The sequence below is a fragment of the Chenopodium album genome, chromosome 23 (genome assembly GCF_948465745.1).
Source record: "Chenopodium album chromosome 23, dcCheAlbu1.1, whole genome shotgun sequence".
Lineage (NCBI taxonomy): Eukaryota > Viridiplantae > Streptophyta > Magnoliopsida > Caryophyllales > Amaranthaceae > Chenopodium > Chenopodium album.
This window is the reverse complement of record NC_137856.1, coordinates 37,054,399-37,067,685: the sequence shown is the minus strand read 5'-3', so window position 1 is coordinate 37,067,685 and position 13,287 is coordinate 37,054,399. Positions and strand designations below refer to the sequence as shown.

Genomic DNA, 13,287 nt, shown 5'->3' with positions numbered 1-13,287 from the left:
TAATTTGGTTACCATTCTAATTTAAGGTCACTTAATTAGAATAAAATTTTGAGAACCCCTATCATGCATTCGGGTATACCTAGAGTTAGGTGTATATAAAGGTTTTACTTTATACTCTACTCATTCAATGATTTTCTTGCTACATATCTTCACTTATGCAAAAAATTTTAAAACTTCATAAAATGTGGATTATAATTTATAAGTTAGGTTTTTTTTTTTTTTTTTTTTTTTTTTTTTTTTTTTTTTTTTTTTTCAAATGTATTCTAATCTTCCATAAGATAAAAAAAATAATTCACCTTAGATAAAATATAGAAAGTACGAAGAAGATAACATTGTTGGATGATCACATCACCATTTTCGTCCTCTCTTCAGTACTCAACTTTCTAACAACAACCCCTCAATTTTCAAAATATCACTACACTTGTTCTATCACTTTCGAACATCTTCTTCTTTTTCAAGTGCCAAAATAAAGTCTTCCACCAAACAATCCCTCAACAAATTCACACAAATTTCCCCTTTTCATTTTCTGGGTAATTTTTGATTTTTATTTTATTTTCTGGGTTTAATTTTCTGGGATTTCTGAAATGAGTTTACTAACAACACCATCACCAAGAACAACATGGTGTTATCAACTTCAATTCAATTTCAAGTTCAGGAAATCTCAGACGCCATTGTTGCTTATCAAAGCTCGGGGTTCGAACCCTGGTAATTTCCGCCGCCATCATCTTCGAGTTCATTGTGTTGCACAAGATGAAGCTAAGAGTGGTAGTGATGAATCAGAACGGCGTCGTTCTGGGGATTCTTGGATTAATTTGAATGCTTCTTCTGTTGATGCTGCTTTGTCTGATTGGTTTGGAAATTCTAACCCTGATGATTCTGGCCAGAAAAATGGAATTGGAGGTGAAATTTTTGTTCTTTTGCTATTTTTAGATTATGGGTTTAATTGGGTTTAAGGGTTTTATTGTTATTGTGAGTTTTAGTTGGTTCTTTTAATTATTGATTGTTCTTAAGCTATTTGGGTTTAATTGGATTATAAAGGTTATTTTGTTGTAAATTTGGTTAATTGAATCAAGCTTAGTAAGAATGGTTGTGTAGTAAACTGTTAGAAAACATTGAATTATAATAGTTGTACTTAATTTAATATGTAATTGTGCATGATATGTGTTTCAGAACTTGGAAAAGCTTAATTGTTATAGTCTGTTAGTTTTGGTTCTTATTGAGAATGTGTAGCTACATATGTACAGGAATTTTGGAGGAAATGGTAGGTTTACACAATTATCGAATTATGCCGTTTTGTTTAGAAATGTGATAATTCATTATTTTGCTTGATAAGAACTTGTAACAAATGTCAAATGTATCCACAACTTATTGAACTGTTGGCAATTGAGTTAATTCTATAGGAAGGAGACTAGGAGAGAAGGGTGTAGGATCAGTGTGTATATAGTGGCTTCAGAGAACTTCGTTTACATATCTTTAAAAAAGGATCGATTTAAAGCAGTTTGGGGATTCTAAAGGGATGTTTTTGTTAAAGTTAGTGGAACCTTTTCATTTTGGAAACAATGTGTGAGTTGCTAACTGGGATTTTGACCCTTGAAATAAGGATGTTGATTCACTAAAGAAATGTCTGAAGCTGCATCTCATTACAGGAATTGTCATTTCCTTTTCAATTATTGGCTGCCCCTATCTTGTTTTTATTGATTCTTTTTTGAAGTCACTGTAATGATCTTGAAGTAGCTGAATTTCAGGAATTCTGGGAGTAGGGCTCGCTGGTGTTTTACTTTTTGCTGGAATCACCTCTGCTGCAATATCTATGGGCAAGAGGAGCAGCTCAAGTGAGTAGCACTCTCCTTTGTTATAGTAGTGTTTAAGATATGTGTCTGTTAAAAACTTAAAACTAGCTATTGAGTAACAAAACCCTTATATTGCTCCATCTGTGTTCCAATTATTATACTGCTCTACTTGTTTTTTCAGGGTCAATGCAAGAGATGAAGCCATTGGTGGAACAGCAAGAAGTAATGTTGTCTTCTGAAGAGGAGGTTTACGGGGACAGAGAGAATGTAAATGATGATAAATTTAATGTGCAGGGTGAAAGTAACGAACCTACTGAATCTGTTGATCAAGGGGAAGTTGTTGATGATACCAATGTAGAGTCATTATTTGTTACTGAAAATCCAACATTGAATGACCTTGATGCTTCTGCTGAAGATAATTTACAAACTGGTTCCACATTATCTGATGTAAACAGTCCTGATACAGTTTCAACCTCAGCCGAAATTTCTCAATTAGAAAGTGTAGATGGCTCCTATGTGACATCTACTTCCATAGATAGGCAGAACACCATTGTGGTGAGTGAAACAGAAGATCACCTTGATGCTGGGTTAAATGATGCTCAAGCTGGTGCTGTGCTCCTTAGCACATATGAGCAGCAAGAAACCTTCACAGCAAGCCAGACTGATGCTTCCAATGCTGCAGTTGAATCATCTACTAGTGTAGTTGTGCCTATCAAAATTCAAAATGTAGATCATTCAGCCACTGCTAATGCAGCAGTAGGAACTGATAGTGTTCCTGGTGGTGATAAGCCAGTATTTGCATCAGTTACAAGCAAGGAAGACAACGAGGTGCAGAAACTATCTAGCTTTGATTCACAATCTTTGAGTAGCGTCTCTGCCTCTCGTGGAATCCCTGCACCATCATTACTTTCTGCTGCACTTATGGTGCCTCCTGGAAAGGTTTTGGTTCCTGCAGTTGCTGATCAAACTCAATCGCAAGCTTTGACGGCATTGCAAGTATTGAAGGTATTCTTCTATCATATATTTTTGAGTTGTGATCTTCATATGTCTGCTGACCTCCTCTATGGTATCAGATACTGTTATGGCCTTGACCGTCCTATGAAATACTCAGTAACTTGTTCTAGCAAAAAAGAAAATGTTGGGTTGCTGTTACTCTGTAAGCATTGCTAACATTTAGTGTGTGACTATCTAGTTTGTTTGTGATCTGAGGAGACTTAGAATTGTGGATCTGTTATACTTCCTCCGTTTTTTTTAGTTGACACCGTTTGACTTTTACACTATTCACACAACACGCTTTGACTTGCTTATGTGGTTTATAGATACAATAAAACATATTCATGTGGGGATCTTGTTTGAATCGTCTATATGTATATTTTATTAATATCCGCTTTTCATAATTTTATAATGTTGATAATTGAAGTTATTAAGCGTTAAAAACATGCGTTGGCAAGCGTGATAATAGAAAGATGTCAACTAAAAAAAACAGAGGAAGTGTGATAATAGAAAGATGTCAACTAAAAAAAAACAGAGGAAGTATATAGGCATTAACAGTTAAACAAACATTGGAATAATATCTAAAGTACTACCTAGTAAAAGTGCCATAAGCCCATAGGGGTAGTTTCAATTGTTCATTGATCATTTCAGTTCCATTTAACCTCTAGCCGTTCAACGATAGCATTATTCCATCGTATGTTAGGCTGTGAGAAAGTAGTTTTGCAATCTTAAGATAAGTCTCCTGCCATCTAATAGTAGCATTACCTGTGAGAAATCTTAACAATACATTATGAACCTGTGGGCCTGTGGCTATTGACAATCTTGTTTATCAATATCCCTCAAAATTGGACAATTGTATCAGAATATATGCGGTGCACTTGAATTATATATTTTGTTGTCTCTTAGGATGATTGCTTCCATTATTGACTAGACATCATAAGAATAAAAAGTGCACCGGAAGTGTTGTCGTTTATTTTGGGCAATTTATGTAACAGAATTGCATGTAGATAAGGCCACCTTGCTGGCCATGATTGCCATTTTGCAGACTTGCTCGACTTACGTTTGATGGAATGCAAACATTAATTCCAAAACTTAATTAAAATACCAAGAAGTGTAGGTCTAGTTTCCATCCTGGTATGATAAGGATTTTTCAACCACTGTTTAGAGTTACCCACCATCATTATTTTTCTATAGCCATTGTCCCTCGCTATCGGTAGGCCATTATACCATGCGTAGAATTGTGCATGTTAAGATCACCAATTGTAAATTCTTATCTCCTTCTCCAACATGTTTCCATCATCATTTAGCCCAGCCATTACTGCCGTTCATCCTCCTTTTCTATTACATTTTTCTGTTTCATCAACCATTTAACAAGCCTATTCTCCTGGCTACCCTTTACTTGACATGACACCTTTGCTTTCTGGACATCCCACTCATAAGAATTGCATTATGAGTGCCATGTTATTGTACTTCCAAACACTTGACATGACACCTATGCTATCTGGACATCCCACTCATAAAAATTGCACTAGGACTCTAGGAGTGCCATGTTATTGTACTTCCAAAACAAACACGTGCTTAAGATGTATGAAGTTTAAGTTGGGACCCTGTGTCACATCTGACTACTTGAGGAAACAAAGGGTCATTTGTGATGATATGGCATTTGGTTGTTTTGGGTACGTAGCTTTCATAGTGGAATATGTCAATATCCCCCTCACAAGGCTGGATGTGACGCACTAGATATATCTATCATCCCCCCCCCCCCCCCCCTCCCACTCTTTCAAACTGTAGCTGGCAGCCAGCGCAGCATAGTCAATTTTCTCGACATATGAGCTCTATTTTTGGCATAAAACACTGGAAACATCATTAAAAGCCAATAGGCAAGTTACGGTAATTTTGTTATAAATAGTTGAAAAGAATGTGTGTCCTGATTTAAAAATTTTATTTACTGACTGGAGAAAGGTTCATAACTTTTTGTTTTTTAATAATTTTGGCCTGTGCATTTTGTACTTCATCTAGTTTTAAATCTACTCACAAACTTTTGTATCCTGATTGACAATACAGCCTTGACTGCTGTGCATTTCTATCTTGTCTGAATCTTTCTCTTAACCCTGAGTAGATGAACTTTTGCTTTGAAATCTAGAATTTTATGTGGATCAAAGTCTTCAACACTTGAACAGCGTGGTACTTCCCTATATTATGTTTTGCTTGAAATATTGTTTAACATAATGCTTTCTTCTTTTTTTTTCTGCTTTCTCGCTTGTGATTGTCAGTTAGTGGTACTTCCCTATATTATGTTCTGTTGTATTGTGTCTCTTGACATCTTCCTTTGTTAATCTCAGGTGATAGAGAGTGATGCTCAACCTGGTGATCTATGCACTCGTCGTGAGTATGCTCGTTGGTTAGTTACTGCAAGTAGTGCTCTTTCACGGTATGTGCGGGTTTTTTAAATCATTATTTTGTTTTACTCCAATGTGCTTATGTGGTAAATGAGCTTTGGTTTGCATTGTCAGAAACTTGACTTTAAAGGTCTATCCGGCTATGTATATTGAAAATGTTACCGAGCTTGCATTTGATGACATCACACCTGAAGATCCTGACTTCTCATTTATCCAAGGTATAATACTGTTATGTCAGTAAAAGATTTGAGTTATTGGGTTTAATGTGTCATATTAAATAACACTAATAAATCCTGTGTTCCAGGTTTGGCAGAAGCTGGACTTATATCGAGCAAGCTTTCTAGACGTGATATGGTTTCTTCTCCTGATGAAGATATAGGTTCCTTCTACTTCCATCCTGATAGGTGATTCTTCCATTTGCTACTAATAAGCAAGCTTTTGAGAATCAAGTGTGGTTTGCTCATTCTTAATACATGTTTGATTAAGTCCTTGGACCTTTGCTATTAATAGAGCTGATAGAGGTGGAGGTGGACTTACAAAGCATTTTGAGGGCAGTAGAGTGGGATCATCTGGAACTTGCTGAGAATAGATACCTTGACATAAATCTGTGTTTGTGACTTTACTATTGATATACTTATTAAGCTTTTAGAGCTGTGTGTAGTATCTAGAATGATGTCAAAATGCTGTGCAAAGGTTTAAGGCAATCAAAGGACTAATGTATCTAGAATCTTGGTCTTATTCACTGGGCCAACTTTTTGGCACATATAATTCTGTAGATTGTCTGACAGCTTTTTAGATACAAGTTTACTTGTGCTGACTGGTTAGAGTGGGATATCATGCCGGGTAGTAGACTAGTAGGTGTATCATGTGGACATTTTACCTCTGTTCTGTTTGGCCATAGTTGCTTTGAACTAAATGGCATGTATTTTACTCAATTTCTTTCTGCAGCTCTTTATCTCGTCAGGATCTTGTGACTTGGAAGATGGCCTTGGAAAAGAGGCAGCTACCAGAAGCTGACAGAAAGGTTAGGAATTTAAGAGAACTATGTAGTATGTACTCCGTATATCTTATCATTTGCAAAATATTATTTCTAACGAAACAACTAATGCCTTGTGCATTTTTCAATAGGACCTGCACCAACTTTCTGGTTTCATAGACATTGACAGAATTGACCCAGATGCATGTCCTGCACTTGTGGCTGACTTATCTGCATCAGAGCAGGGGATTGTGGCACTTGCATTTGGTCAGTCTAATTCCTGTATCAATAGCGTAGTTTATGTTTCTCCCAATGTTCCCTTAGCTTGGTGTTTGATGGACCACTAACGTTAAATTGCAGGCTACACGAGACTTTTCCAGCCAGATAAGCCAGTTACGAAAGGCCAAGCTGCAATTGCTCTTGCAAATGGGGAGGCTGCTGATTTAGTCAGTGAAGAGCTCGCTCGTATTGAAGCAGAATCTATTGCTGACAAAGCAGTTGCTACCCATAATGCATTGATGGCAGAAGTGGAAAAGGATATAAATGCGATTTTTGAGATGGAGCTTCTGATGGAAAAAGAAAAAATAGATGCTGTGCAGAAAATGGCTGAAGAAGCAATGCAAGAAGTGGAAAGGCTGAGAGAAGAGAGAGAAGAAAAAAATATTGCCCTAATGAAGGAACGGGCTACTGTGGATTCAGAGATGGAAGTTCTTTCTAAATTGAGACATGAGCTAGAGGAGCAGTTGCAAAGTGTCATGAGTAATAAGGTTGAGATATCTTATGAGAAGGAACGGATTGAAAAACTCAAGAAAGAGACTGAAGATGAAAATCAAGCAATTGTTCGTTTGCAATATGAGCTGGAAGTCGAGCGAAAGGCCCTTTCCATGGCCCGGTAAATATGTTTTGCTTGAATTGTAGATGTTGTTGCCATCTTCATTATCTTACCGTCTTTGTTGCCTCTTTCCATCACCCCCCCCCCCCCCCCCCAACCAAACAAATAAACTAAAATATTAGAAATCCTTTAGCTCTGTGGTTAAATTTCCCATAAACATGGTTTCTACATCTCTGGCTAATGACATTCTATTTTCATTTCAGGACTTGGGCAGAGGACGAAGCTAGAAGAGTGCAAGAACATGCTAAAGCACTGGAGGAGGCTAGAGACCGCTGGGAAAGAAAAGGCCTCAAAATTATGGTTGATGAGGATCTTCGTGAGGAGGCCTCAGCTGATACATGGACCAATGTGGGGAAAAAGCTATCAGTAGAGGAAACCACCGAGAGGGCTGATAATTTATTAGATAAACTCAAGATTATGGCAGGTGAAGTTGGTGGAAAATCTAGAGAGATAATTAACAGCATTATCCAAAGGATTCAGTCGCTAATCTCAGCCATCAAGGAATGGATTGCCGGGGCAGGCAAGCAAACGACAGAATTCAGAGATGTTGCTGTTGCAAAAGTAGGTGGATCTGTACAAGAATTGCAACAAAATGCAGCAGGATTTGGTACAACTGTGAAGGAAGGAGCTAAGCGCGTTGTTGGAGACTGTAGAGAAGGTGTTGAGAAACTAACACAAAGGTTTAAGACATGATGTCTCCCCTCTATATTGGCTTAGAGACCAACTGATTTTTGGCAAGCTTGGAGTTTTGTGTAATGCTCATATAATTGTTTCTGCACTGGAATTTCGCCGGAATTTTCACATTAACTTATGTACACCCCAAATTGTACATGAAATAGACTATATTTGTAATAATGACAGATCAGGATACTTGAATAGCATGATTAACAGCATAGCTGATACAGTGATACCAGCATATGTGACTGAAATAAAAGAAGCTATTCTTAGTATGATCTAGTTTTGTAATTGCAAAAGGCATTAAATTAGATCAGACGCAGGACCATGCACAAGAGACTTCTACAAATTCCCAACTTATTGAATAAAATTTCACTTTTATTGATTCACTAGTTTTGTGTCCGGATAGTTAAATTTTGAATTTTAGAGTTAAATTTTTTACCTTAAAAGACAAATATTAACCCGTTTGATTGATACAATCATATTTTATGAGGCATGAAGTAAGATATTTCAACAAAATATAGCATTGGTTCCGTATGATTGATACAATCATATTTTATGAGGCATGAAGATATTTCAACATTATATAGCATTGGTTTATCATATTTGATGACATCCCAAATACCTACAATGTAATACCTACAATGAGTATGTGCACTCATGAATTTAAATACCTACAATGTAATATTAGTACATTACAAATACTTCTCTGTTTCTCAGCGCAGTCTTAAAAAAATTGAAGTGTTTTACTAAATGAAAATGGATGATGTATATTGCTAACTAAATTTCAAGCAGTCTAGCACTAGAGCTACAAAGAGAAGACACAAAATGAGAGACAATAAGGCATAGTAATAATTTAATATCAAACCTACATTGACCAATGTTACTGTCTCACTGATTACAACTTACAAGCATAAGAAAAAAGTTTAGACTAGTTTCCCAATACTGCGATGCAGCATTGCCAAAGCAAAATTGGATGCAAGTAAAACATTTTAAACAGAAGTTACTTCAACTTTTAAGTAATCAAAACATCTTAAGAGTTCCTACAAGATATGGATCACAGAACGTCCGAGCATCACTTCTTCTTCTCTGTTCCTCCAGCAGATCTGTTTAAAAGCAGTCCACCAGTTAGAAACATGAAAAGTGAAACTAGATATCAACTAAAGATCATAGCCTACAAAATTCAGAGACAAAAAGTTAACAAATAACAAACCTCATCTTCCTCAGCACATTGGACATCTCCTCACGCTTCCTCTTTGCCCTCTTGTGGGTACCCAACTTTCTCTTAGCCAATTTCAAAGCACGCTTGTCTTTCCCAACCTTCAAGAGCTCAGTGATTCTCTTTTCATAGGGAGCAAATCCAGCGACTTCCCTAATAATACTCCTCACAAAGAGAACCCTCTTGCTGGTTTTCTGTCGATTGTCATAAACAAAATACAAATGGTATACAGAATCAAATTTCCAAAACCACTTACTTCCACTTATTAATACTTGCAATGTTTGGACTTTTAACAATAAAAAACACAATTGCATTCATTAATAGCACTAAAAAATCTACTTTTCAACATATTGAACAGCCTACATTGTCGGCATCAGAATGCAACATGATATTCAAGGTATAATACATACATCTCATTTTGAATTGATTTTAATCAGTCCAATGTTCAAGTGGACATCCAAAAAAAAAACAAAAAAAAAAAGAGAGATATATATCAATGCACACCATCACATAACGATTAATGTCCACTTGTCCCAGAAGCAATATACGAAAACTTCAACACATGGGTAAACACTGTTTCATGGTGTCAAGAAGACTATCAACTCATACACTACTATTCATTCAAATAAACAGGAACTATTTTTATCAAATAAACATGGACTTTTATTATTAAATTTGAACTTAACATAAAGATCAACAATCCACTTCCTTTAACACACAAAAGTTTTATTAACTAAATCATTTAAGTTATAAACAACATTGAAAATTAATACAGCTTTACGCCATAAAGTATATTACTTTTTGCAAATTTGCAATGCTATCATATGCAATCAGCAAATGAGTCCATCATTCCAAAATAAATCCATCTGAAGCACAAATGAAACTTCAATCCAATAGATAGCATTTCTCAGCAATTACTCAATTCATGCAGCCTAAGTCAATCAATAATGTTCATATCTAGAATACGGAATTCAAACACATGGTAAGTTGTGTGAATAGCCAAGTGCCTAAGCCATAGAATTCAAACAAAGTGTAGCATCCTTTCAAAGGATCAAATCAACGATATACATTCACATATCTCATTAACATTGCCATAAACAAATCAGAGAGTTTCATATTGATCCTGGGGTAGTAATCAGACTCATAACATCAGAGATTAGTAAGAATAAACATTTTACCCCTGTGCGGTCGGAGGGCCGTGGTGCCAACTTCTTCTTGGTTACAATGTGACCCTTGTTCAAACCCACGAAGAGACCAGTATTCGGCTGTTTTGGAGCCATCTTCTGCTTTCAAATTAATCAAACAAGTAACTATTAAATTCTAGGTACTATACCTTAAACATAGTGTAGAGCAACTAATAGTGTACAAAAGAAAAAAAGGAAATTTCAAAATCAAAGCATACAACAATTAGCCCTTTTCTGGGAATAATTAAGTATACAAAATTAAGAGCATGATGAAACACACCCAGCTTAAAGTTCATGATTACTAAACCCTAAAATCAATTTTAATCAATTTCAAGCAACCAACATTTGGGATTTTTAGTACGAATTAATGCTTTTATTGCAAAAACCTAGAAAAAAAATTGCAATATTCACATTGAATAAAATAAAACAACCCTATTTCGAGCTCCTTAAACCCTAAACTAGCATTACAGAGTTCAATCACAAGGAACAGCTAAAACAACATAAGAACAGATCGATTAAGTAAAATCAAATGTGAATTAAAACGGGTTTAGCTTCATTTCTCAAATCAAACAATAATGGAAGACGAATCAAAGAGGGAAGAGAAAGAGGGGCTTACGATTTATGCGACTGGATGAGAAACCCTAAAAACCTTGAATAGCTTCTCGGCTCACTAATGTAAAAAATGGGGGTTTTATAGCGTTAATTTTGGTGATATGATTGATTGGGCCTTTATTTAAAAGAGTTCAGGCCCGTATTATGTAAACAACACCAAATAGCCTTAAGGGCCTAAGTTGGTCAATTCAATTTCTCAAATCAATATCAATATATCAACTAGGCTTATGGCCCGTGCAATGCACGGGTTATTCATATAAAATTGTATTGAGAGATAAGTGAGGAAATATCAGTAAATCATTATAGGGTATAATATATAATCGGAAACATGATTTACAAATAATTAAAATTTTGGAACTTTAATCGAAAAAGAGGCTTAAATAGAAGGTGGGAGGGCTAAAATTAAAGAGAGAATAGGAAAAGGTTGAATTAAAGGGGAGAGATGAAGTGTGTATGAAATAATTAAAAAAAAAATGGTGTAACAAAAAATTAATAATGTAAGATGACATGTGGCACTATGGTTAGAGAAGTGTAATAACATGGATGAGGACATGTGTCTTTCTTAGTTTTTTGGTTATAGTTTTTAAATACTAAGTATAGATATAGATATCTATCTATACTATATACTAAAGTAATCACCAAAGGGGACACTTGGCATAATTTTGTGAAAAATTTTCCCTCCAAAATGCTTTACTTTTATTTTATTTTTTTTAAAAAAAAAATTTTATTAATAAAATAAATTCTTTTATTAAATTTTATTTATGCAACACATAATTAAGAATTTAAAAAATAGACATTAATAAATTCAAATTTGAAAAAAAAAGTAAAATTGTTACATAAGTCATTTAATTTAAATTAACTCTATATAGTTTCAATCAACTATAATTATTTATAAATCTTACTTTATAAATCTGTGCATTGCACGGGCCAAAAACTAGTATATTATTAAAACTCATGGCAAGACATGTTTTGCCATGTGTCCCCAATTTTGCCATTTGGCATATGACATGTCGCCAAATCATACCATATCATTAATAATTGAAAAACTTCATGCATTAACCTCTATGTTTAATGTTTAGTTTAGTTGATAATGTTTAGTTTAATTGATAAACTCTTCATATGCATAACACCTTTCTTTGGAATGTAACTCCACAATAATTACACAATAATAAAGTTTGTAAGAAACTAAACATACTCCATTTTTATTTTGTGCATTAATTCATAAAATTGTAATTATAGAGAAAAAGATTTTTGTGCATTATGGAGTAGTATATTTAAATTTATAAAGATTTGATTTATCATTTTTATTTTACAAAAAGTTGATTATAATGCAAAAAAGTTATTCTTACAGTCAAACCAACTCATACAAACAACAAACTTCTTAAACTATGATCTTTTAAAAAAATAGTAATAAAAAAAATAAAAATAAAAAAAAAAAAACCACTTGTGCTGTCAGTGACAAACAAGCCAAAATATATACAGTTCAATTAAAATAATAAATTTTTATTGACTGGGGCATCGTCCGGGCCCATAACTAGTTACTTGCTAATTACACTCAAGTTGATTAATTTAATAAATTTTAGGTTGTAAAAAAAAATTTGCAATGAACTTCTCAATTAATGCCTCAATCTTAAGTTGTAGATTGCTTAATGGTAATGCGAAAATTGCTCTTTTTCATAAAAGATTAGTCTTAAGTCTTAGAAGTCGCTACACTAGTATTGCGCAATTTTACATTATATACTTGAATATGATGAAAGGAAAGTATAGTGTAAGACTGTAAATTATGGTGTATGTGTGTATGATGTGTTCCTGTGAGGGAGGTCAATTATTGAGTCACGTATGTGAAACGCAAAGCATGTAATGTGCCATTCAATTAAATGTGCACTTGAGACACACTCCTTTAAGAAATAAGATTTAAATCGGAGCATATAAATACAATGAGCTAAAATTATGAGAAAACCTTTTAAAAGTAGTATCACATTAATAGGAAACCTCCAATATGTTTCTCATATTCAACACTGGTAGGCGTGTCGCGTACCTAACAAAAATAACCTAACAAGACCACTACTATGTAGACGGGCAAGTAAGGGTCGGATCCCAAGAGACTATAGTTAAAACTAATTAAATAGACTCAAGCAATTACTAAGCAAGTAACCAAATCAACGAATGAGAATCAATAACTAAAGAACTAACTAAAGCGATTAAACTAAATAATATGATAAATCAATGCTAAAAAACATCCAAGATCAAGCATCACCACGAATACAATTAATGCAATAGTCGTTCTACCCCTAACATATAATTCAATTGATTAATGAGGAAAAGTAATCCCTATATAATACCAATGGTCTCTCCCGAGTTATCAATGGCTTCTCTAATCACAATCAAGCCTACTTCCGTGGAATCATGCAAATTAAAGACCTTGTGCACATTACTCTAACTTCCTAATCATCCGTTCACCTACTTCCGTGATGAACTTCAAACCCTTAATTGATTTATTCAAATCCGTCAAAACCCAACTCCCGTTGTGATTAAAACAATGGATTA

At 34.6% G+C, this 13,287-nt stretch overlaps 2 protein-coding genes across 3 annotated transcripts; one reads left to right on the top strand and one right to left on the bottom strand.

Moving 5' to 3' along the window:
- The first annotated feature begins 316 nt into the window (after nucleotides 1-316).
- Nucleotides 317-8,000, top strand: LOC145608013 (uncharacterized). Of its 2 annotated transcripts, none has more exons than XM_081663614.1 (10): nucleotides 317-900; nucleotides 1,746-1,832; nucleotides 1,972-2,795; nucleotides 5,126-5,214; nucleotides 5,297-5,400; nucleotides 5,487-5,586; nucleotides 6,131-6,206; nucleotides 6,311-6,425; nucleotides 6,519-7,050; nucleotides 7,254-8,000. In XM_081663614.1, the coding sequence occupies exons 1-10, from the start codon at nucleotides 585-587 to the stop codon at nucleotides 7,741-7,743; spliced, it is 2,733 nt and encodes a 910-aa protein (XP_081519740.1). In that variant the 5' UTR covers nucleotides 317-584; the 3' UTR covers nucleotides 7,744-8,000. The 2 variants fall into 2 exon arrangements, with proteins under 2 accessions (XP_081519740.1, XP_081519741.1); XM_081663615.1 differs by having other exon boundaries at nucleotides 772-900; nucleotides 1,735-1,832.
- A 554-nt stretch (nucleotides 8,001-8,554) lies between these two features.
- On the bottom strand, nucleotides 8,555-10,829 carry LOC145608960 (large ribosomal subunit protein eL36y-like). The gene is made up of 4 exons (XM_081664539.1): nucleotides 10,745-10,829; nucleotides 10,123-10,227; nucleotides 8,939-9,138; nucleotides 8,555-8,831 (listed from the first exon to the last, which is right to left on the bottom strand). The coding sequence occupies exons 2-4, from the start codon at nucleotides 10,222-10,224 to the stop codon at nucleotides 8,801-8,803; spliced, it is 333 nt and encodes a 110-aa protein (XP_081520665.1). The 5' UTR covers nucleotides 10,225-10,227; nucleotides 10,745-10,829; the 3' UTR covers nucleotides 8,555-8,800.
- Between the last annotated feature and the right edge of the window lie 2,458 nt (nucleotides 10,830-13,287).

Coding starts and splice junctions, on each gene's coding strand:
- LOC145608013 (XM_081663614.1), top strand. CDS start 585: ATGAGTTTACTAACAACACCATCACCAAGAACAACATGGTGTTATCAA. Junction 2,796..5,125: donor CGGCATTGCAAGTATTGAAG/GTATTCTTCTAT, acceptor TGTTAATCTCAG/GTGATAGAGAGTGATGCTCA. Junction 5,401..5,486: donor TGACTTCTCATTTATCCAAG/GTATAATACTGT, acceptor CCTGTGTTCCAG/GTTTGGCAGAAGCTGGACTT.
- LOC145608960 (XM_081664539.1), bottom strand. CDS start 10,224: ATGGCTCCAAAACAGCCGAATACTGGTCTCTTCGTGGGTTTGAACAAG. Junction 9,139..10,122: donor GGCCCTCCGACCGCACAGGG/GTAAAATGTTTA, acceptor GACAATCGACAG/AAAACCAGCAAGAGGGTTCT. Junction 8,832..8,938: donor AATGTGCTGAGGAAGATGAG/GTTTGTTATTTG, acceptor GCTTTTAAACAG/ATCTGCTGGAGGAACAGAGA.